At 39.1% G+C, this 24016-nt stretch overlaps 1 protein-coding gene across 15 annotated transcripts in view; it reads right to left on the bottom strand.

Annotated features, from left to right (window-relative positions):
- The window catches only part of LOC106847257 (sodium/hydrogen exchanger 9B2), a 55161-nt gene that overhangs the window by 16262 nt on the left and 14883 nt on the right, over positions 1 to 24016 (bottom strand). For 14 of the 15 annotated variants that reach the window (XR_011499973.1, XR_011499975.1, XR_011499974.1 and 11 more), the window contains 5 exons: positions 13110 to 13280; positions 8119 to 8261; positions 7130 to 7257; positions 5258 to 5433; positions 1672 to 1778 (listed from right to left, as the gene is read on the bottom strand). Coding sequence is in view for 11 of the 15 variants with exons in the window: in XM_070503357.1 (XP_070359458.1) it covers positions 1672 to 1778; positions 5258 to 5433; positions 7130 to 7257; positions 8119 to 8261; positions 13110 to 13280 (725 nt within the window). In the remaining 4 variants the exon portion in view is untranslated. Of the gene's footprint in view, positions 1 to 1671; positions 1779 to 5257; positions 5434 to 7129; positions 7258 to 8118; positions 8262 to 13109; positions 13281 to 23448; positions 23474 to 24016 lie in introns of those variants that run through there. The other variant, XM_070503363.1, reaches the window with a different exon arrangement.

Raw genomic sequence — 24016 nt, 5'->3', positions numbered from 1 at the left:
TTGTGAAGCTTAAAGATATGATATCTCTATTATTTTTAGGTTCTCTATTTACTCTTTAATGTGATGCTCTCCAGTTCTTCTTTCTAAATCTTTGAATACCAAGAAACTCTAGGTGGCTGTAGACTGAGAGGAGTCTGTGGTGTTGATTTTTAAAATCTAAGCAATGTGCTCCTCTCTTTCGTTACTTGTCCCTGTTCAGCCTTTAAACTTCTTGATTGCTTTAGAAGGCAGCAGGTCCTTAGAAGGGTTCGACTGGAAGCGCACAGGCCCTGGCAGTGGATGAACTGAGTTCATACCCAGCTCTACGGCGTTCTAGCTACGTGACCTTGTTTAAGTCATCTCTCCCTGAGCCTCAGCAGTGAAATGGTCATATTAAAGGTATTCTCTTCATGGGTTATTGTGTGGATTACACTAGATCAGCGCTTCCCAACAGAACGATCAGTGATGCTGGAAATTTCTATGTCTGTACTGTCTCTGGAAATGTCCTGTGTCTGCTGGAGCTGCATGTAGATAGTCGCTGCCCTGATGAGCACAGCGGGACTTTACTCAACTCACCTGTCATTTTATACACAGTAAGCAACAAAATGTAAGCCATCATTTTTCTTTGTACTTTGTTGCATAATTAGAAAATCCTTGAATTTTCTTTTATGCATTCATAAAATCTTTTACAGACTATTTTACTTGGAGTTTTTTTGCAGCACAATAAAAATTCAAATCAACATACATTCTGATAATGCAAACATTAATTTTCTTAATTAAAGTTTTACTTCAGTTAAGATTTGAATTCCATTCAAAATGCTCTGAAATCTCAAAATAACACCAATTCTTTTAGAAAAGAAAAGATTTTTATATGTTTACCTATCAGAAGAGACTAAAGAGGGTAAAGGAAAACAAACAAGCCTTTGTTTCTCATTAAGAATCACTATGTACAGTAAAGAACTTCAATCTACTCGGTGAGAAAGAGACTATATTTTAATGAAATGTTAAGGTCTATCTATTTGATAGTATTAGAATCTAAGGTATTTTGACACTAAAACCGTGGGCCCAAAGAACCATTTTATATCTTGATTTAGTTGAGTATTATGAATAATAATAAAAATAAAAAATAAATTAATTAAAAAAATAAGACTTGCGGGGCTGGCTGGGTGGCGCAGTGGTTAAGCTCGCACGTTCCACTTCGGCGGCCCATGGTTGGCCAGTTCGGATCCCAGGTGCAACCTATGCACTGCTTGTCCAGCCATGCTGTGGCAGGCGTCCCACATATAAAGTAGAGGAAGATGGGTACGGATGTTAGCTCAGGGCCAGTGTTCCTCAGCAAAAAGAGGAGGATTGGCAGCAGATGTTAGCTCAGGGCTAATCTTTCCTCAAAAAAATGAAAATAAAAATAAGACTTGCATATCCTATTAGTTTGGAATTCATGTTATTTGTTTTACAGTGCAAGCTGAAGTGTACAGAATATAAATAGGAGAAGAAAATCCCAGGACTGCATTAACATCTTCAAGGTTTAGCTGTCTTCCTAAGCCTCACAGACAGCACTGACAGAGCAGCAAGCAGTTTTAAAATGGGGGTCATTTGCTAAATCACGTCCTTCACATGGCTCTGAGGGAGTGTTCCAGAATGTTTTCCCGTGACATTTTAGAGCACGACTTTCCCACAGATGGTTTCCTTTACCTGGTCACTGCTTGGGAAGTACTGAATAAAAAATCCAAGAAGAGCCCCAGCTGCCACACCAATTACTACCTCCAAAATGCCTCTGAGGACATTAAAAACCGTGGAACCTTAGACACACATAAAAAAAAATCTTCAGTCAGAACTCTAAATCCATAAATACAAAGACTTTACTTCAATCATCACACAAAGCATCTGATTACACAGAAGGAAAAGTTTACAGATATTTCCTGCTCTCCACAGTCTTAAATATATGTGACTTAAAGTGTCTAATAAAATGGGCCTATCTTATAAGAAAGGTATGCATTATTAGAGATAAACTTCAAAATAGGCATAAACTATGATTTGTGCACTTTTTTGTACATTTACTTCAAAAAACTTTACCTAAAGGGCCTAAGAAAATATGAAAGATAAAATTCATGATTCAGAGCTAATTGGTATGATATGCATAGGCTGGGTGAGTAGACTGATCTAGTTTTCAAACAGCCATTTAATAGCCTGATTTTTTTTTGTGTGAGGAAGGTTGACCCTGACCTAACATCCGTTGCCAATCTTCCTCTTTTTACTTGAGGAAGATTGTCGCCGAGCTAACATCTGTGCCAGTCTTCCTCTATTTTATGTGGGACACCGCCACAGCATGGCTTGAAGAGCAGCGCTATGTCCGTGCCTGGGATCTGAACCCACGAATCCTGGGCCACTAAGGCAGAGCACACGAACTTAAACCATTACCCCACAGGGCTGGCCCTACGAGCCTGATTTTAAAATAACAAATGTACACTGATTTTAGTAGGTTTGATATGTATAGAATACAGGAACTTAATTTGAGAATTAAAATCAAGAATCTTTTCTTACTATGATGAGTGTAAAGGACTCATTCCTTCTTGAATGTTTATTCTAAAAGCAAACTGAAAACAAATTATTTTTGAAATTGCTCTTAGAAGAATCTTTATTTCTTACTCAGCTTCTTTGAAATAATAGAGAGGTAAGTAGAACCAATATTTTCCCCCATATCATACAGAACTTAGGAAACTTTAATTAAAAAAACTTTGTGAACACATTGTGCAGAAAATTATATTAAAGTTGCTCAAAGGGGCCGGCCCAGTGGTGCAATGGTTAAGTTCACACATTACGCTTTGGCGGCTAGGGTTTGGCAGTTTGGATCCCGGGTGCAGACATGGCACCACTTGGCAAGCCATGCTGTGGTAGGCGTCCCACATATAAAGTAGAGGAAGATGGGCAAGGATGTTAGCTCAGGGCCAGCCTTCCTCAGCAAAAAAGGGGATTGGCAGCAGATGTTAGCTCAGGGCTAATCTTCCTCAAAAAAAAAAAAAAAAGTTGTTCAACACATAAAGCCCTTCTTCACACACTATTCTAAGAAAAAATGTACTAACTAGTTATTGTGGGTTTTTGTCATTGTGGTTTAGAGTACACAATATGTCACCCCAAATATGCCACTGGGGCATAAGGATTATTCTGAGATGAAGGCAATTGAGAAGAAGCAGATATAAGAAAAGCTCTCTGCCCTCTCACTATTTGCCCAAAAGCAGGACATACATTCATAAAGGTGTCCCCTCTCCTTTTTACCAGGAAGGACAGAAGTTAATCACTGAGACAACTTGGGACACTTATGGGCCCTTATCAGCCCCAAGACAGCACCAGAGGAATTCACATCACAAACTTTGCTAAAACAAGCCCTTATCTACCGTTAGGTCCCCATATGTTTCTTTTCCCACAATTTGCTGCCTCTAGAAGCTCAAAGCTCCTTTATCTTGTGCTTCTCCACATAATTATTGTTCTTTGCTAAAATGCTGAACAAGCCCAAATTCTGACCGCTCCTTTGACTTACTCATCTTTGAGGTCTTGTGTAAGCACAATGCACACGTTAATAAACTGTTTTTCTCTTGTTAGTCTGTCTCTTGTCAGTCTGATTACAGGGCCCCAGTCAACGAACCTGGTGTGGGAAACGGTTTTTCCTCCCCTACAGTTTCAATTATCTCTTGTATTTAAAAAAATGATTACCTCTGTAGTAGTTTTATTTAGCTAGGACAGCTCTCTATTAGGTAATAGTGTGACTGTCAAAAACATTTATCTGTGATAATAGTATACGTTGCAAGATATTACAGTAAATAATTTACTATAAATGTGTAGAAAGTAACTAACCACTTTCAGTCTCCCGTATAGTAAGATTGTTTAAAAGAAAAAAAGACTTCTTGGGCCCCACCTCTGAAAATTCTGATGCAGTAAGTCTGGCCGGGCCTGGGATCCACATTTTAAAGAGGCTCCAGGTAGCTCCTATCCAGATGGTCTAAGGACTGCATTTAGTAGGGCAGGGCAGAGGGTACAGAGTATTGTCAAGTAGGAAGGTTCTTCAGGCTAGCCCCACCCCCACCCCCACCCCTCAGATTATGAAAACCCCAGCAGCCGCTCCCCACGGCCCTCCCTACCCTGCTCCTGTGTGATTTTAATGCAAACTCTGTTGCTCTAAAGCTGTGGTTTCCATTCCCAAAGATTATGATTTAAGTGGCCTAAGGTAGGGCCCACATATGAGTATTTTTAAAAAGTTCCCAGGTAATTATAGTGTGCAGCTGAGGCTGAGAACTATTGTTTTAAAGGTGTATACCAGGAAGCAAGGAGAATGTACGATTGGACAGGTACAGTAGAGTTAAAATAGAGACAAGGGTGTAGATTCGACCTAATTGGTAATAGAGAATCCTTGCTGGTGCTTGAACAAGAAAGTAAGACTATCAAAACAATGCTTTGAGAAGATTAATTCACCAGTGATACACGGTGGGGACTAGACATAAGGCAACTTCAGGGTGTGGGAAGAGGTGAAGTACTAGGTAATTGGCATACGTCAAATATAGTCATAAAATGGGAGGATAACCATGGGGCAGAGAGACTGAGAACACAAGACTTTCTAAGGTGTGTTCCCACTAAATAATCTGAAGCTAAACTTAGCCCACAATTACATTTTGTCAATAATATGAAATTGCAAATCTTATCTTCCAGTCTTGGAAACAGATTAAAAAGTGAACTTAAATGTGTGCTGTCCCAAAGGATAATAAAGGTGTTGAATAACAGTAGGGAAAAAATGCCTTAAGTTCCTGTTTTATTACTACCTAAAACAAAATATGTCTGTATCAGACAGTTATTAAGTATTAATAAGATACACATTAAAATAATTATTTCCCCTAAAATGTTAAAGACGAGAGAACAGAAACTGTCCCTCCCACTTGGACTACTTTGTCCTTTGTGCTCACTGAAACACCTGCTCACCCTCTGTGCGCAGTCTCGAAGGCTGACCCTCCCGGGTGGCTGCATGCAGAAGCTGTTCTCCTTCTTTCGACTTTGCTCTTTTGAAGCCCCCTCACGCACCTACCACAGTACTTGAGCATTTTATATTTAGAGGGTAAAGGGAGTAAAGACAAGAAGCCACTGGTTTCTCCTTAGGTATAGAACTAACTCTTGGAGTTGCTTTTTCTGTTTTAATTTGCCTTAATCAATTATCAAGGAAATATGCCACACTCACAACATCATATCTATGTCGCTAGAGCATAAGAGAACAGCACACATGAACTGATCAGTTTACCTGTGGAAAAGGCCATGCCCAAGCACGTGTTGAAGCCAGTGGTGGCCAGAATGTCATCAAAGCTGCCAGCAGCCATGAGTAAGGTCGGGACACCTTTTTCAACACCATAGCCCCCTTCCTGCAAAAGGAGCATTGAAGGCACCACCACAGCTGGAGACACAGCACCTAAGACAAAACTAAGCAGGCAGCACTTTAAATATTTATGATAGCATCTTCTTCATTATTACTATTATTAGTGAAATTATAATAACCTCCACTCTTTCAGAGGTTACACTTTAGACAATTACAGTCTTTCAAAGGCAGTGAAGTCCCAAACAGAAACACACGCACAGCTACAAGTTCTACAGAACACTTCTTCTGAGCGTGGCCATGGACAACCTGCGTTGGGACTACGCAGCCTGTCTGAAATCTGTGTTTACGGCTGGTCTGGGAGACCTAATGGGGTGAGGCCCCAGGAATCTGCCTTCTATCTAAACAAAACATCCACGGCATGAGGTTTGAAAAACACGGCCATGGACTTTTTGGATTGGAATCCAGTGATGCGAGGCCTTCTATCAGGACCTGGCATGTAAAAATCAGACAACAGATTAGAAGAGGAAGGCCATAGTGACAGTAACAGTGACACTGATAACGGCAGCAGTAGGATAGCAGAAAGCATTTATGAAGCTCACTATGTACCTAACACCATTTTAAGCACTTCACATATATTAACTAATTTAATCCTCACAACCACCCTATGAGGTAGCTACAATCATTATCTTTGTTTTGCAAATGAGGAAATGGAGGCACAAAGAGATTAGGTAATTTGCCGAAGATCACATACTGGAAAGTCAGAGCCGAGATTTGAATCTAGGCAGTATAGCTCGAGAGTGTTAACCATGAGAAGTAAGTAGTTCTTACTTCTTGCCTACTTATCAGCACCAAATTATTATTATTTTCTTTAAAGATTGGCACCTGTGCTAACATCTGTTGCCAATCTTTTCTTTTTTCTCCCCAAAACCCCCCAGTACATAGTTGTAGACTGTAGTTGTGAGTGCCTCAGGCTGTGCTATATGGGACGCCAATGCCACCTCAACATGAGCCGTGGGGCTGGCCCCAACACCAAATTCTTACCAAGTACTTTCATATTTATTTACTTCTTATGGCTCTTAAATCTTAGAAGTAGGAACCGGGGGCTGTCCCAGTGGCATAGTGGTTAAGTTCATGTGCTCTGCTTCGGCGGCCCAGAGTTTGCTGGTTCAGATCCTGGTGTGGACCTATATACTGCTCATCAAGCCATGCTGTGGTGGCATCCCACATAGAAGAACTAGAAGGATTTACAACTAGGATATACAACTATATACTGGGCCTTTGGGGAGAAAAAAAAAGAAAAGAGGAAGCTTGGGAACAGATGTTAGCTCAGGGCCAATCTTCCTCACCAAAAAAAAAAGAAGAAGAAGAAGAAGAAGAAGAAAGAACTAACAGCAGGAGGAAAATACAGCAGAACAGATAATCATAAGAGCCTGGTGAAAGGAGGAGGAGGCCTGTGCTAGGTGTGGATCACCGTTGAGCATTCGTTATCCTTTGTATGGACTTTGAGGAGAGATCTGGCATCTCTCACTGGCATGGAATCAGGCATAATAAAAGTCTATTACTTCCTCAATAGTTTAAATTATTATAAAACTGTCAAAGTTAGCACCTACAAAGACATACACTATATTTTGAAGTTATAATGTTTATATGCTGGTATATTAATAGTCATAATATTATGCTGGAATATCTGTATTGTATTTTCTGATGTCCTTACGAAAATATTATGCATTCACTTATATAGCGTCAGAGAAAGTCCTAAATGTCCGTGTGTATTTTCATACGACAAAGAAAAATCATTACCCCAGTATAAATCCCCATTGCCACGGCAAACCCATTAGGAAGTGGGCAAGAAGAGCAGATGAGCATGCCTCCACAAGACAGGGACCCATGGCTAATCTTACACAGACACCCTTCAGCTTCCTCAGGGCCTGAAATATAAAAATAGACATACGAAATAACCCTCTAAAGACACACAGAGAGAATGACATTAAATGCTTTTTCTTCAGTGTTCAGACTGTCTGGATCATCCATCATGAATTTTCCAGGTAATGAGTTTTATTTAACAAACATTTCAGTGTTCTAAGTGTTTTAGAGTTGGCTTATTAGTCCTCATAGCAACCTATGACACAGGGGATAATATTATCATCATTGTTTAGATTTTCTCATCCAAAAAGGCACAAGTTAAAGCTGTTCTCCAAGATCATGAAATTAGTGAGTGGTGGAGCTTGGTTTGAGCTCGGCCAGGCTGCTTTCAGAGTCTGTGCTCATAACCTCCACACTAGCTGATCTAACCGTCTCGGTGTTGGCCATATGTATAATTTGTGGCCCCAGAATGAACCGGATGTAAAGGCAATCCTCAAGAACATTCATTCCTGCTTTCAAAAGCAAACACGAAAAAAGCACACTTTGAGACTCATTCTGTATGCTAGGCAGTTTTCTGAGCCAGCATAGTTAGTCCTAAACACTCGTATAGGGCTTTCCACACCAAAAATATGATGTCTTCTCTCTCACAACCCTTATTTATAACTACGGCCTGTATCTCTGTCAGAGAAAAGGGGAGCCTTTATTCTTGGTGCTGTCCCTAGATAGACAGTAACTCCACCTTTCTCCAAGAGAGAGTATGGGAACATCTTTTGGGGACAGTCCTGTATGAAATAAATTTCATTCTGTCGTTCTGAATGCTGTGCAAAGTGTCCACATCCATTTCCTAAAGCTCAGTCATTCTAAATACTTGCAATATTGGAAGAACAAAATTCCAAGTCAATAATTAGAAATTTATACTTCAATACCTGTGGATCAAGCCCAAGGCCAGCACGAACCAATATGACAGATAGTGCTATGCTTCTCAAAGCGGAAGACCACTTCTGCTTGATCTGTACGTTATCATTGATGACAGGGATATTTCTGATGAGAAACCCAGCAAGCAGCATGCCTGGGATGGAGAAATCAAACAAATCTTTAGTTTTCAAATACAGAAAATATTTTCAGTACTTTAGATGTAGAAGAGACTATCCCAGGATTATAATCCCAGGAACCACTTCTTTTATGCTTAGTCCTTAGATGAAATTATGTCAAACTTTTAATGAAAAAAAAAATTACAGGAGCTAAGAAAAGGCTTTAATATGCAGATAAAAATGAAAGATTAGAATAATTAATAATTCATTAATAATTGAACCTGAAAGAGAGAAACAGGATGTAGTATTTGGGTAGAAAGTATGATCAAATTCTGAATATAAAATGTTTTAATACAAGGCCCAATTCAGTCATCTCTTTGTATGCAAACAGCAGAAAGATTCTAAAATTATTTACCATGCCAGATTACTTGAAATATCAATACCTATATGGGCTCTATTTTACCTATTTTCAAACCAGATAATTTAATAAAAAACATATAACCTGCTTTGCAAAGGCTTAGAAGTGAGTTATCATGAAATAGACATTGTTCTGTCATGTCAGCTGGTGACTCTTCTTTCCTTCAGCCATTCAACATTTATCAAATGCCTTCGGTACTTTCGACACTATAGTAGGTATTAGAGATATTGCAATGAACAAAGGCTCAGTACTATCCCTCAACAAGCTTTCAGTCTATGGGGGCAACCTCAATTTTATGGAAGCATGAGGAGGCCTTATACAAGCTGAGACAAGGAAGGGTGAGTCAGCAGGGGCCAAAGAAGGGGAAGGGGAATGAAGAAGGGGCTGGAGAAGTTGAGAAGTTTCTGGGAGAAATAACAGTTTCTTCCAAGGTATGAAGGGAAAGTGTGACACATTCTGGGAACTGCAAGTAGTTGAGTGTGCCTGAGGAAGCCGGGTAGTTTGTCAGAGAATCCTGCCCTCCCTGATACCACATGCCCAGATAGGGGAAGGATTTCTCCTCAGAGACTGCAAGCCGTCCACACTCCGTTCTTCTCCAGCAGGACTCTTTTCTTACCACGTCCTTATATGGACCACACTTCAAAGGACTAAATAAATTTACTAACTTTGGGTTGTTTTATATGTAAGCTTATGAGAATAGAGATGAATTACAAGTATAGCTTTTTGTGACTTGTTCCAGACACCATTAGGCAAGGAAGCATCTCTTCCAGGCATTTCTCATTGCTGCCATTTAATCTAGAAGAAGTTATGAATTCTGCAGTCATGATCTTTCTAGAATTTTTGAAAGTAAGAACCAGCCTACAATAGCTGTTTTTAAAAGAATAATAATATATTTGCTCATGATAAAATTAAACCATGACAGACAATGTAAAGTGACCAGTACATGTCCTACCCCAAGTGCAACTTTCCAGCTTCATTCCCCAAAGGTTTCCACTGTCCAGAGTTTTCTGTGCCCTTCCAGAAAGTTTCTCTACCTATTAAAGCATGCTTCTCTGTGTGTGTGTACGTGTGCTCTTTTGCACTGGACACAAATGAGAGCATGTTTAAATACCATTGTATAATCTGTTTCTTTTCCACTTAACAATATATCGTGGACATATTCCCAATGATGCACATATATATTTGCCTTGTTTTTTTTAATAGTTGGAATAGTTTCTCGTTGTGTGGAAGTACCATAATTTTTGGACTAAGTAAGGGACTTGAAGGAACTTTCCAGACTTTTCATTACAAACAGTGCTGAAATGAGCACAGTATTTATTAACTGCATGCCAGACCCTTACTCTACCCTGGTAATGCAGAGGCGAGCTACACCAACATGGGCCTTGTCCACATAGAGCTTACATATTTGTAGGTTTGTGCAAGTATATCCATAGGATAATTCTTAGCAGTGGAAATGTTAGGCTCCAGGGTACAGTGTATATCATTTTTATAGATATTAATGAATTACCAGCCAAAAATGCTGCACTAACCTTACATTTCATTAATTTGTCAACAGTTCTTTACTGAAACTTAAAATGTGAATCTAAACCAGCCCTAAATTGATTATAGCATACAACTACCTGAAATCAAAAGGAATAATAGTCTAATAAGAACTCACAAATATGTAGGAGTTTCTTTTGGAGTTTTGGAGGGGATGAAGGAGCATTTTTCATTTCTGAGATGAATGTACAAACAATTTCCCTGAGACAGTTCTGTTTGCCGATGGCCTCCGTTGATGTGGCCACCTGACTGTGATTAGGAAGGCGCCCCCTCTGGCCTCTGAGCCCCTGGGGGGGGCCTTTCCCTTGGGTGTGGAGAAAAGAATACCTTCTTTGATAAGGAGTATTCTTCTTTCCTCCTTAATTTCTATTACGGAAATTTTTTAAAACATGCAAAAATTATCAATACATGGCCAATCTTATTTCATCTACTCTCAAGTTATTTTGAAGCAAATCATTATTGAAAAAAATTTCCAGCAACCCAGACCATCAGCAAAGGAAACAGTGTCCTAGGAAAGTTGTTTTCACATTCATTTTTGGAATAAAAAATGCTCCTTCATCCTCCATCTCTGGCAATTATTTCAATGAATTTTTAAAAATATGGAATAGGAGATCACCACACATGTCTGTCTTAACAAGTCTTCTTTATGGATTCAGATAATGTTTCAGTTTTAGATACTGGCCCTAATACGCTAAGAGCCAGTAAACTTCTGTCACAAGCGTACCACTATAGAAAGGGATGGTAAGACACATTACGTACGTGACTTTTAAGAATGATTTCAGTGACCTCAGGAGATTTCATGTAATCACAAAGCCCAAGGATTTATCATTTTGCAACATGTGTATTTTGCTTGTTGCAATAACAGGCATGGAGTGGAAAAGAGAAGGATGAGGTGTAAAGGGCCTTTTCATGGCGTCTAGAACAGTAGTCCTCAACTTAGGTTGCATATTAGAATCACCTGGGGAGCTTTTAAAAATTCTGATACCCAGGGCTACTCCATTCAATTAGTTCAGAATCTCTGGGGTGGGTCCCAGGCATCAGCTTTTTAAAAAATTTCCCAGATGATTCCTACGTGCAGCCAGGTTTGAAAACTTATGATTTTTCTGTGGAAAGTGTGGTCTTTGAGCTTATTAGAAAGGCAGAATCTCAGGCCTCACCCCAGACCTACTGAATTAGAGTCTGCATTTTAACAAGATCCAAGGTCATTCTCTGGATAATAAAGTGTGAGAAGCTCTGACTTAGATGCAGGGGTTAGTAAACATTTTCTGTAAAGGGCCATACAAGAAACACTGCAGGCTTTGTGGGCCACATGGTGTCTGTTATAAGTTCTCAGCCCTGCCACTGTAGTATAAAAGCAGCCACAGACAATATGTAAATGAATGAGCATGAGTGTGTTCCAATAAGATCTTATTTACAAGAAGAGATGGTTTGCCAACCCTTTATCATAGCACACAGGCATATTTAGAAACAGCCCCCCTTTTGTTTTTTGGTGAGGAAGATTTGCCTTGAGCTAACATCTGTGCCAAGCTTCCCCTATTTTGTATGTGGGACGCCACCACAGCATAGCTGACAAGGGTGTAGTCCACAGCCAGGACCGGAACCCACGAACCTGGGCCACTGAAGCAGAGTGCACGGAACTCAACCACTACACCACCGGGCTGGCCTAGAAACAACCCATTGTCATAATAATTCAATTAAAAACTTTAACAAAAAGCACCCATGATAAACAATATGAATTAAGTGAAATAACTTGAATTTTACCTAAATTGAAAAATATATTGAGAAACAGTGTAGAGTAAGATGTAAATAATTCTACTTCTTTTTACATTTAGTTTCAATTGCTCACCACAAATTCACAAGAAAATAATTTTGGTCTATGTTAACCAATCCTGAGGTCCTCACTAATAGAAAAAAATTTTTACTTAGGAAATGTGTGTGTGTGGGGGGGGTCTGGCCCTGTGGCTGAGTGGTTAAGTTCATGCACTCTGCTTTGGCAGCCCAGGGTCTCACTGGTTCGCATCCTGTGCACTGACCTAGCACCGCTCATCAGGCCATGCTGAGGTGGTGTCCCACATAGAGGAACTGGAAGAACCGACAACTGGAATATACAACTATGTACTGGGGGGCCTTGAGGAGAAGAAGAAATAAAAAAAAAAAGAAGATTGGCAACAGATGTTAGCCGAGGGCCAATCTTTTGAAATAAAAAAAGGAGATGTGTGCAAATATGCATGTGTAAAAGGTACATGGTTTTTAAATAAAACTTAATGATTTATAAATCTGTGAGAAAGGGACACAAAATGTCTTTTGTGGTATACTGAAAGTAGTACACTGAAATTTTGTAATATGGAATTTTTAAAAGAAACATTAAAGATATAATACCTAGTTTTAAGACTAATTTTTACGTGTCGTATCTGCACAGTTCTCATGGCCTCTGGAAGAATAGTTTTGTAATACATGTTGGAACTTCACTCGTTTGTCAATGATGTGAGTGACTGACAACATATTAAGCCCTGGGCTGCAGCATTTGCTGATTTCTGTATTACAGATACTTCTACCAGGGCTGATGTTAACCTACCAACCTGACGTCATTGAACGTGGAGCTGGGAACAGATGGGCAGTGACACACCGTGATATAGTATTTCCATAATCTCAAGAGGAGAGATAAGAGGAAAATGTAGTAAAATAATTAAGAAGTGATTGGTTTTGAGTATTGCTCTTGTGTTTAATGCAAGTTATTTAATTGTAAGTATATATAATTTAATTTTCAAATTGCTGTTTACCAACTGGCTCATAAAACTCATCACAATTTAACAATCAGCTTTAAGGGCCAGCACAGCAAATACAGAAATAGTTTATTCCTTTATTTCCCAAACTACTATTTTAAAAATATGATTTACTCTGAAGGACACAGGAAGTGTTTGGTACTTACCAAGAAGAGGAGGCAGTGGAGGCAACGTAGGTAACTTAATGAGCCCCAAAAGTTTCCCTCCAAAGATGGCACAATAGAACAGGATTATAATTCCAAATAGGTTTCCTCCAGGAAGACATTCACTGCCAGTAATTGACCACACTACAGCCCACAGAAGAACAAGGATGGTAACTGAAATAAACCAGGAAAACTTCTATCAATAAGTTGTCATATGTCGGTTTTGATATAATCTAAAAGTTTTTAAAAATAAATACTGAATACACATACAAATATTTACAACCATGTGTAAGTTTTGAAGAACACCAGTGATATGAACAACTGGGTAATTACCAACCATCTGAAGAAATAGGATACTACCAGTGCCTTGAAGGCACCTCTGTGTTCCTCTTAATCCCATCCCCCATCGCCTTCCACACTGCTACAACTACTACCTTGAACTTTTTTTCTTTTTACCATTCCCTTATTATTCTTTTTAATTTTACTATAAATATATCAGTAGTTAATAAAAAGAGAAACAATCACTATCTTTAACCTCTTCACAGGAGCATGAGAATACTTGAACAACCACACTCCCCTATTTTAGCTCTGCCTTGAATTAAACATTAGCATTGTTTCTCTTCTATGTTGACGTTTGTTTAGAATTACTCAGATACTTACCTTTTTGGGGGGGCCATCATTCATTGTGGCACCTCAAACCTTTCCTCTGGGACAATCATCTGGTTACCTGAAGTATTTGCTTTAGTAGAGGCATTTCTGTTAGAATGCAAAATATGTTTCCCTGTTTCAAAAACCTTGTGTTCTACAAAATCAGACACTGAAAACAAAAAGACTTATGGGAAAAACAGAGTTGGAGCAGACGACCCAAAACTCAAAACTCAAAACTTGTGACCAAAGCACTAAAAAACAGTAACAATTCTAATACAGTATCAGCACAGTTAAATCTCTACTGACATCGCATCTAAAGTCAGTCTCTTCTTTGCAGACTTAAACCCTGGAACCACACTTCCTTTTTCCCGAGATGTAGAATCTTGAGGGCATTTGCTTTAAATAGAGAGCAGCTCCATCAAAATCTTATGCAGATTGTAGCTTATTCATCAAACAAAGGTTTGTTTGTTTTTAACTGAGGGAAAAGTGTTGGCAGCTTCTTCACCTGTACTGTCAGCTTCTTCATCCACGTGTGGTTTCATTAGATAGCTTAACATTGTGGGAAGTTTAAAAAGTCTTTGAAGCCCCTAAACCAGCAACTAACTGCCCAAAAAGAACGCACTTTCACAGAGATTTCAGCTTTTTAAAAGGTCCTCAAGTTGATAAGGCTTTATCTTTAATTGTAAGAAAACATCTATCTGATTTTTGTTTTCAATTCACTTTGTATTCACTTGCTATTGCTTGATGATGAAAAATACTAAGGTGACAGGAAAAATTATGTACAAAAATGCAAATTCCATCTGGCACTCACACAATTCCCTATTTACCATCGCATAAGAGCTAATTGATGGTACAGAAACTCTCTGTAGCAAAGCATGTTATGTTTCTCATAAGGCTCTGTTGGTAGTAAAGTCTTAGTTTTGTCTGAAATTATCTTCATTTTCATTCTTAAGACAGAGTTTTTCTGCATATACAATTCTAGGTTGAGAGTTACTTTCTCTCAGGTCCTTGAAAATATTACTCTTTGGCTTTCTGGCTTTCATTGCTGCTTTTACGTCTAATTTCTGCTTTTTTAGGGAATTCTTTTTCTTTGGCTGTTTTTAAGATTTTTTCCTTTTCTTTGGTTTTCTGCAATTTCAGTTTGATGTATTTAGGTATGACTTCCTTTCGGTTTGCTTGGGATTTAAGTTTTTCACTAATTCTGGAAAATTCTCAGTCTTCATTTCTTCAAATATTTCCTCTTCTCCATTCTCTATTCTCTTTTTCTGGAACTAAGATCAGACAGTCATACTCTTCTCCATGTTGCTATCCCTCATTTTCACATTTTCCATCTTTGTGTGAACTGCATTCTAGATAATCTCTTCAGATCTCTTACTAGTTCACCAATTCTCTTGTCACTTAACCCACTGCTTCATCTATCCACTGAGTTTTACATTTCAATTACTGTACTATATCTTTCATTTCTAGAAATTCGACTTGGTCGTTAGCAAAATGTTTGTTTATTTTTTAAAAATAGTTCCTTGTTTTGTACTTATATTTGCTATCTCCTCTTTAATTTCTTTACAGATACCAAAAATATTTTCTATTTTCTGATAATGCAAATTTTTGAAATCTCTGTTTCCTTGTGCATGTTGTGATCTTTTAAAATTTGTTGTGACAGTGACCTCTTCCTTGGAACTTTACCTTTGGGGATTGTTGGAGCCTTAGGTTGAATGTGAGTTTTCCTGGATCGGATCTGCATTTGCTTCTACCATGTGCTTAGAAGCTTCCAATCTGGGATCACTTTTAGATATATTTTCAGCTTGTGTTTTTTATGTGAATTTGGAGCACAGATCAGCATGGAGTTACACATTTTTAGTGGGACGCTCCTCTCCCCCAGCCAGCACCATAGTTGAGATAGGTGTGGGTGCAGGCCCCATCTGCAGCTGCCACGCTGGGCTCCAGCTTTGTGTGGGTGAGGGAGGATGAATGCTCCTGAGACTTCTGCCCACCTGGACCAGCTCCAGCGCAGCCCCCTATGCTCTCAGGGCCTCAGAATGACTCTCAAGCTCACAGGTGTTTTGCAGAAGCCTCCAGGGTGAAGGCCAGCTTGAGTGCATATTTATCTCCTCTGCTCAGTTTGGTTTTGGTGTCCAATGACTTCCTGTTTTCTTCACAGAAAAAAGGTACATTTAAAAAGACTTAAAATACTGTTTTCATCTTGGCATAAGTGAGAGAATTGTTCACTGAATCTTGTCTACCATACTGCTAGAGACTGAATCTAATGCCCCAGTTTTTACATCCTCACAGAATTCTTCCTGATTTTCTAGGCTTATGATGATGTTACAATGAAATAAATAACTTAAGGCCTTCAGTATTTTCCAGTTGGCTATAGGGGCTGAAATTTCTATACAGTATTGAAGGTATAATGGGAAAGTAGGAATTACCAGCTACTAAATTTTACTGTATCACAGCATGAACCTGATTTTATACTAAATTCAGCAAGGTAGTTTTCTACTTCAAGACCACTTTTAAAAAAAATCTCTAATTTTCCTTTCCTCTCCCATACTCAAAATTCAGTTCTAAATACACAGTAAATATATGTGTATAAGGTTTCTCTAAATCATCTTTAATTTAGTTAATAATTTACTTCTCATTTATGATTTTGGAAAATCATTTTTTCACATGTAAGATTGACTTCTTAAGACAAATACTTATGTATTCTGAATGGGCACAGGAAGGAGTATAGGAGAAAGCCCTCTTGTGAGCCTCAGGAACAGAAGTACAGAAAACAAGGGAAGAGGTGCTCACACACGTGAGTCCACTTCTCAGGCAGCTGATGGACAACGATTACAGAACTCAAAACAGTGAGTCTCCAGACCACATCGTTCATTTACACCTTTCCTATGTCAATCTGTATCAGTTTTCCTGTAAATGTTTTAACTAGAAATGTGCCATAATTTGAAGGGTAAAAGTTTAAAAAAATAATAAAAAGGACAGAAAAGGTATTAAATTATCTGTTGCCTTATGAACTAGTGTACATTTTGGAACCTGGTTTTCTCCATGTGTTTTAAATAAAGTTTGAGATTTTTTTCTCATGCTAGTTTAGAAAATTAACTAATTTCAGTAAAAACATATCCAGAGTCTAAAGTATAACATACCATTGTTCCAGTTGAGAATGGTAAAATGTCTTTCATTTTCATTTCGTGAGCTTCAGAGCGTACATACACACACAGGTACATTCACACACTTCTTTTTTGAACAAAAAACAGCATTACTGAATCTGAACATCCATTTATTAATCAAATTGATATCAGCTTAATGTTTGGCTGCCTCCAAAGACCAAATCCATTCCTAAAAGACAAATATACCCCAACTCTAACAATATCCAAAATTGTGCTGAGATAAATTCTCAAGGAAAAATCTTCCAAATATTTTTTTTTTTTAAATTGAGATTCATAATAGTTTGCATCATTGTGAAATTTCAGTTGTACATTATTTCTTGTCTGTCACCACATAAGTGCTTCCCTTCATCTCGTGCCCACCCTCCAGCCCCCTTCCCCTGGTAACCACTGAACTATTTTCTTTGTCCATGTGTTTGTTTATGTTCTGCATATAAGTGAAATCATATGGTGTTTGTCTTTCTTAGTCTGGCTTATTTCGCTTAGCAAATAATACCCTGCAGGTCCATCCATGTTGTTGCAAATGGGAAGATTTTGTCTTTTTATGGCTTAGTAGTATTCCATTGTATATATGTACCACATCTTCTTTATCCAGTCATTGGTCGTTGGGCACTTGGATTGTTTCCATGTTTGGCTATTGTGCATAGCGCTGCAATGAACACAGGGGTGCATATGTTACTTTGGATTGTTGATTTCAAGTTGTTTGGGTAGATACCCAGTAGTGGCATAGCTGGGTCACATGGTAGTTCTATTTTTAGTTTTTTGAGGAATCTCCATACTGTCTTGCATAGTGGCTGCACCAGTTTGCATTCCCGCCAGCAGTGGATGAGGGTTCCCTTTTCTCTACATCCTGTCCAACATTTGTTGTTTTTGGTCTTGGCAATTACAGCCATTCTGACTGGTGTAAGGAGATATCTCATTGTAGTTTTGATTTGTATTTCCCTAACAATTAGTGATGTTGAGCGTCTTTTCACGTGCCTGTTGGCCATCTGTATATCTACCTTTGAAAATGTCTGTTCATATCCTCTGCCCACTTTTTGATCGGGTTGTTTTTTTTTTTTGTTGAGGTGTGTGAGTTCTTTATGTACTTTGGATATCAACCCCTTGTTTGATAAATGATTTGCAAATATTTTCTCCTAGTTGGTGGGTTGTCTTTTCATTTTGTTGATGGTTTCCTTTGCTTTGTAGAAGCTTTTTAGTCTGATGTAGTCCCATTTGTTACCTTTTTCTTTTGTTCCCCTTACCCGAGTAGACACGGTATTCAAAAAGATGTGGCTAAGACCAAAGTCAAAGAGTGTACTGCCTGTTTTCTCTTGTAGGGGTTTTACGGTTTCAGTTCTTACATTCAAATCTTTAATCCATTTGGAGTTAATTTTTGTGTGTGGTGAAAGATAATGGTCTACTTTCATTCTCTTGCATGTAGCTGTCCAGTTTTCCCAACGCCATTTATTGAAGAGACTTTCCTTTCTCCATTCTTTGCTCCTTTGTCAAAGATTAACTGTCCATAGATGTGTGGTTTTATTTCTGGGCTTTCAATTTTGATCCATTGATCTGTTTGTTTTGGTGCCACTACCACGCTGTTTTGATTACTGTAGCTTTGTAGTATGTTTTAAAGTCAGGGTTGTGATACCTCCAGCTTTGTTCTTTTTTCTCAGGATTGCTTTGGCTATTTGGGGTCTTTTGTTGTTTCATATAAATTTTTGAATTCTTTGTTCTATTTTTGTGAAGAATGTCATTGGGATTCTGATTGGGATTGCACTGAATCTGTAGATTGCTTTAGGTAGTATGGACATTTTGACTATGTTTCTTCTTCCAACCCATGTGCATGGAAAATCTTTCCATTTCTTTACATCTTCCTCAATTTCTTTCAGTAATGACTTATAGTTTTCAGTGTACACATCTTTCACCTACTTGGTTAAGTTTATTTCTAGGTATTTTATTCTTTTTCTTGCAGCTGTAAATGGGATTGTATTCTTGATTTCTTTTCCTGCTAGTTCATTGTTAGCGTATAGGAATGCAACTGATTTTTTAAAATTGATTTTGTACCCTGCAACTTTGCTGTAGTTGTTGATTATTTCTAGGAGTTTTCTGGTGGATTCTTTAGGGTTTTCTATATATAGAATCACATCATCTACAAATAGTGAAAGTTTCACTTCTTCCTTTCCAATTTGGATTCCTTTTCTTTTTCTTGCCTAACTGCTCTGGCCAAAACCTCCAGTAATATGTGGAATAAGAGTGGTGAGAGTGGGCACCATTGTCTCGTTCCTGTTCTCAGAGGAATGTCTTTCAGTTTTTCCCCATTGAGTATGATGTTGGCTGTGGGTTTGTCATATATGGCCTTTATTATGTTGAGGTAATTTCCTTTAATACCCATTTTATTGAGAGTTTTTATCATAAATGGATGTTGGCTCTTGTGAAATGCTTTCTCTGCATCTATTGAGATGATCATGTGATTTTTATTCCTCATTTTGTTAATGTGGTGTATCACACTGATTGATTCATGGATGTTGAAGCATCCCTGCATCCCTGGAATGAATCCCACTTGATCATGGTGTATGATTCTTTTAATGTATTGCTGTATTCAGTTTGCCAATATTTTGTTGAGGATTTTTGCATCTAAGTTCATCAGTGATATTGGCATGTAGTTTTCCTTCTTCGTGTTGTCTTTGTCTGGTTTTGGTATCAGGGTAATGTTGGCCTCACAGAATGTGTTAGGAAATGTTCCCTCTTCTTCAATTTTTCAGAATAGTTTGAGGAGAATAGGTACTAAATCTTCTTTGAATGTTTGGTACAATTCTCCAGAGAAGCCATCTGGTCTTGGACTTTTGTTTTTTGGGAAGTTTATGATTACTCTTTCAAGCTCTGTACTTGTGATTGGTCTGTTCAGATTCTGTTTCTTATTGATTCAGTTTTGGGAGGTTATATGAGTATAGGAATCCATCCATTTCTTCTAGGTTATCAAATTTGTGGGCATACAGTTTTTCACAATAGTCTCTTATAATCCTTTGTATTTCTTCCGTATCTGTTGTAATTTCTCTTTCATTTCTAATTTTATTTATTTGAGCCTTCTCTCTTTTTTTCTTGTTGAGTCTGGCTAAGGTTCTGTCAATTTTGTTTATCTGCTCAAAGAACCAGCTGTTAGATTCATCAATCCTTTTTACTGCTTTTTTAGTCTATATTTCATTTATTTCTGCTTTGATGTTTATTATTTCCCTCCTTCTGCCGACTTTGGGCTTTATCTGTTCTTCTTTTTCTAGCTCTGTTAGCTGTATGTTAAGATTACTTATTTGAGATTTTTCTTGCTTGTTGAAGTGGGCCTGTGTTGCTATGAATTTCCCTCTCATGACTGCTTTTGCTGCATCCCATAAGAATTGGTATGTTGTATTTTCATTTTCATTTGTCTCCAGTTAATTTTTAATTTCCTCTTTGATTTCTTCAATGATCCAATGGTTGTTCAATAGCATGTCCACATATTTCCGACTTTCCCAGTTTTGTTCTTGTGGTTGATTTCTAGCTTCCTAGCATTGTGGTCAGAAAAGATGGTTGGGATGATTTCAATCTTCTTGAATTTATTGAGGCTGGCCTTGTTATCCAACATATGGTCTATCTTTGAGAATGTTCCATGGGCACTTGAGAAGAACGTATATTCTGCTGTTTTTGGATGGAATGCTCTATATATGTCCATTAACTCCATCTGGTCAAGTGTTTCATTTAAATCTGCAATTTCCTTGTTGAATTTCTGTCTGGATGATCTGTCCCTTGAAGTAAGTGTGGTGCTGCGGTCCCCTACTGTGATTGTGTTGCTCTTAATTTCTCCCTGTAGGTCTGTTAATAATCGCTTTATGTACTTTGGTGACCCTGTGCTAGGTGCATATATATTAATAAGTGTTATGTCCTCTCGATGGAATTTCCCTTTTATCGTTAAATACTGCCCCTCCTTGTCTCTCATTGTCTTTTTTAACTTGAACTCTGCCTTGTCTGATAAAAAGTATGGCAACCCCTGCTTTCTTTTGTTGGCCATTAGCTTGAAGTATTGTCTTCCATCCCTTCACTCTAAGCCTATGTTTGTCTTTGTAGCTGAGGTGCGTTTCCTGGAGGCAGCATATTGTTGGGTCTTGTTTTTTAATCCATCCAGCTACTCTATGTCTTTTGATTGGAGAGTTCAGTCTATTTACATTTAGAGAGATTATTGTTATATGAGGGCTTAATGCTGCCATTTTATCTCGTTTTCTAGTTGTTCTATGTTTCCACTGTTTCTCTTCCTTTGCATTTCTGACTGCCATTTCATTTTGTTGGTTTTCCAAGAGGGATTTCTCAGTTCTCTCTCTTTGTGAATTGTGGTTTTGCTCTGATTTTTTTGTTTAGTGGTTACCGTGAGGATTGTATCAAAGATATTGGAGATGAGACAGTCCATTTTCTCATAGCCTCTTATCGCCATTAACCTAAGCAAGTTCCTTCCATTTCCTCTCCCCTTCTGGGTAATTGCTGTTACACAATGCTCTGTTTTTAATTTCCTGAGTTTGTGGCTAAGTTGAAGTGTTTATCATTGCTTCTGATGCTTTCTTTCCCTTTCTCTTTTAAGTTGTAATTGAGTCTTTACCTTCCTATTCTGGTAGAGAGCTGCAGGTTTCTGATCATGTCTGTCTATTTACCTTCTTGCTCAGAGCTTTGTAGACCTTCACCTTTTTGTTGCCAGTGTGAGGGCATCTTTAATTATTTCTTGTAGGGGAGGTCTGGTGGCAGTGAACTCCCTCAGCTTTTGTTCATCCAGGAAAGCTTTCACTTCTCTATTGTATCTGAGGGAAAGTTTTGCTGGATAGAGTATTCTTGGCTGAAAGTTTTTGTCTTTCAGTATTTTGAATATATTATTCCATTCTCTCCTAGCCTGTGAGGTTTCTGCTGAGAAATCTGCTGAAAGCCTGATGGGGCTTCCTCTGTAGGTTATCTTCTTGTACCTTGCTGCTCCTAATATTCTTTGTTTATCCCAAACTTTTGCCGTTTTTACTATTATATGCCTTGGAGAGGGTCTTTTCACATTGATAAAGTTGCGCATACGATTAACTTCGTTTATCTGTAAATCTGAAACCATCCCCATGTTTGGGAAGTTCTCAGCAATTATTTCTTTGAATAAGCTCTCTGCTTCTTTCTCCCTCCCTTCTCCCTCTGGGATACCTATAATCCTTATGTTGCTTTTCCTAATTGAGTCAGATATTTCTTGAAGAATTCCTTCATTTTGAAAAAATCTTAGTTCTGTCTCCTCCTCCACCTGTAGAATTTTTACATTTTTATCCTCAAGAAGACTAATTCTTTCCTCCATAAGATCAATTCTATTTCTTAATGATTCTAGATTATTATTTGTGTTTTTCATATCCAGAATTTCTGCTTGATTTTTTTTATAGTTTTAATCTCTTTGGTGAAGAGATCCATTTTGTTGCTGGGCTCCTTGAACTGTCTTTCTGTGTTTTCTTGTAAATCGTTGAGTTTCCTTATGATGGCTATTTTGAATTCTCGGTCATTTAGCTTGTATATTTCTGTATCTTCCATGTTGGTTTCTGGAGAATTGTCATTTTCCTCCTGGTCTGAATTGTTGCTGCAGTTTCTCATGGTGTTTGATGAACTAATTTTTTGTTGTGGCATTTGTGGTATTCTTAGGATGCAGATTCCCCCTGTTACCGCTAGCAGGGAGCAGGTGTAGTGTTTCTGGCCGTACCCCATCTGCTGGAAGCTGTGGGGGTATTATGGGTGCTTGCCCCAGCCTGGGATGCATTCAGGCACTTGTGTGGACTGTCCTTGTCAGGCGGGGCTTCCTCACTAGGCTAGGGCCACTCTTTGGTGCCTCAGGGGCACTCTGAGCTCCCCCTCTCCACCGGAAAGTGATCACCAGTGGGCTCAAAGCTACCTCACCTATTCCCACAGCTGCCTGGGACATGTTCCCTCTTTGGGAGCACTCATGTGTGCCTGGAAGTGTTTGTCCCAGCACAAAAATCTGCTGAGGTCCCTTATGATCCACAGTCCGTGGTGCTACTGAGCTTGGTGGGCAGGGCTTCCAGGCAGAGACCTGAGCTATGGCTGCTCCTTGACAGCCCTGGGGCATGGTGGGCTCCCCCTCCCCGCCAGGAAAGTAAGTGCATGTGGGTTCAAAGCTGCCACACCTATTCCCACAGTTGCCTGGACTGGTTACCTCTTTGGGAGCACAGCTGCACTGTGAGCATTCATGCACACCTGCGAAGTATTTGCCCCAGCTTGTAAATCTGCTGAGGTCCCTGTTTACGATCTGCAGTCCGTGGGGCTGCTGAGCTTGGTGGTCAGGGCTTCCCTGCTGGGACCTGGGCTATGGCTGCTCCTTTACCGCACAGGGGTGTGGTGGGCTCCCTCTCTCCACTGGGAGATCAACCACGAGTGCAGGCTAAGGGTTACCGCCGCCTCCTCTTATGGTTGCCCTGCTGCGTGTTCCCACTTTCCAGGTGCTTGCACCAGGTTGGAGTGTTCGTGTTGCATGCACAGGGTTAGTGGGGAGAACAGGGTGTGCTCACCTGTCTCCATCACTTCCTGGGGGGCCAGTCCACCCACCCTCAGATTTATAGCTGCGTGTGTCTCTCAGGCATCCTGTTGTGCTGTGTGGGTTTCCTCTGTTGGTCAGTAAGTGTCCATTTAGTTATAACTCAAAAGGGAGAGCGAGGAAGGGACTAGTTCACTCAGCCATATTGCTGACGTCACTCCTACCAAATGTTTTAAGTAATAGCAGCTCTATGGGAATAAATTGAATTGCAAACGAGGATTCTTCCTTATAAAATGATGTGACATTTGGAAGTGTAGCTGTGTTGGCTTAAACCTTAGTTGCATTACTTAACAGTAATAACAACCAACATTTATGTAATGCTTTTCTGTTTACAACTGATTTCTCAATCACTTTTCTCATTGGAGGTCTAACATAATCCTGTGAGATTACTCTGACGCAGAAGAGGAAAAGGTCCTTGATCTCTGCTCTTTTCCTCTTTCTGACAGCTGGAATGGTGGTGACCACAGTGCTCTTGGAAGCCCTCCATGTTGAAGATGGTGGAGCTTTTCAGCCTGGGCCCCTAGTGACTGTGTGGAGTAAAG

This window comes from Equus asinus, unplaced genomic scaffold (assembly GCF_041296235.1).
Source record: "Equus asinus isolate D_3611 breed Donkey unplaced genomic scaffold, EquAss-T2T_v2 contig_1, whole genome shotgun sequence".
Lineage (NCBI taxonomy): Eukaryota > Metazoa > Chordata > Mammalia > Perissodactyla > Equidae > Equus > Equus asinus.
The sequence above is the reverse complement of the archived record's forward strand: the minus strand, read 5'-3'. Positions and strand labels throughout refer to the sequence as shown.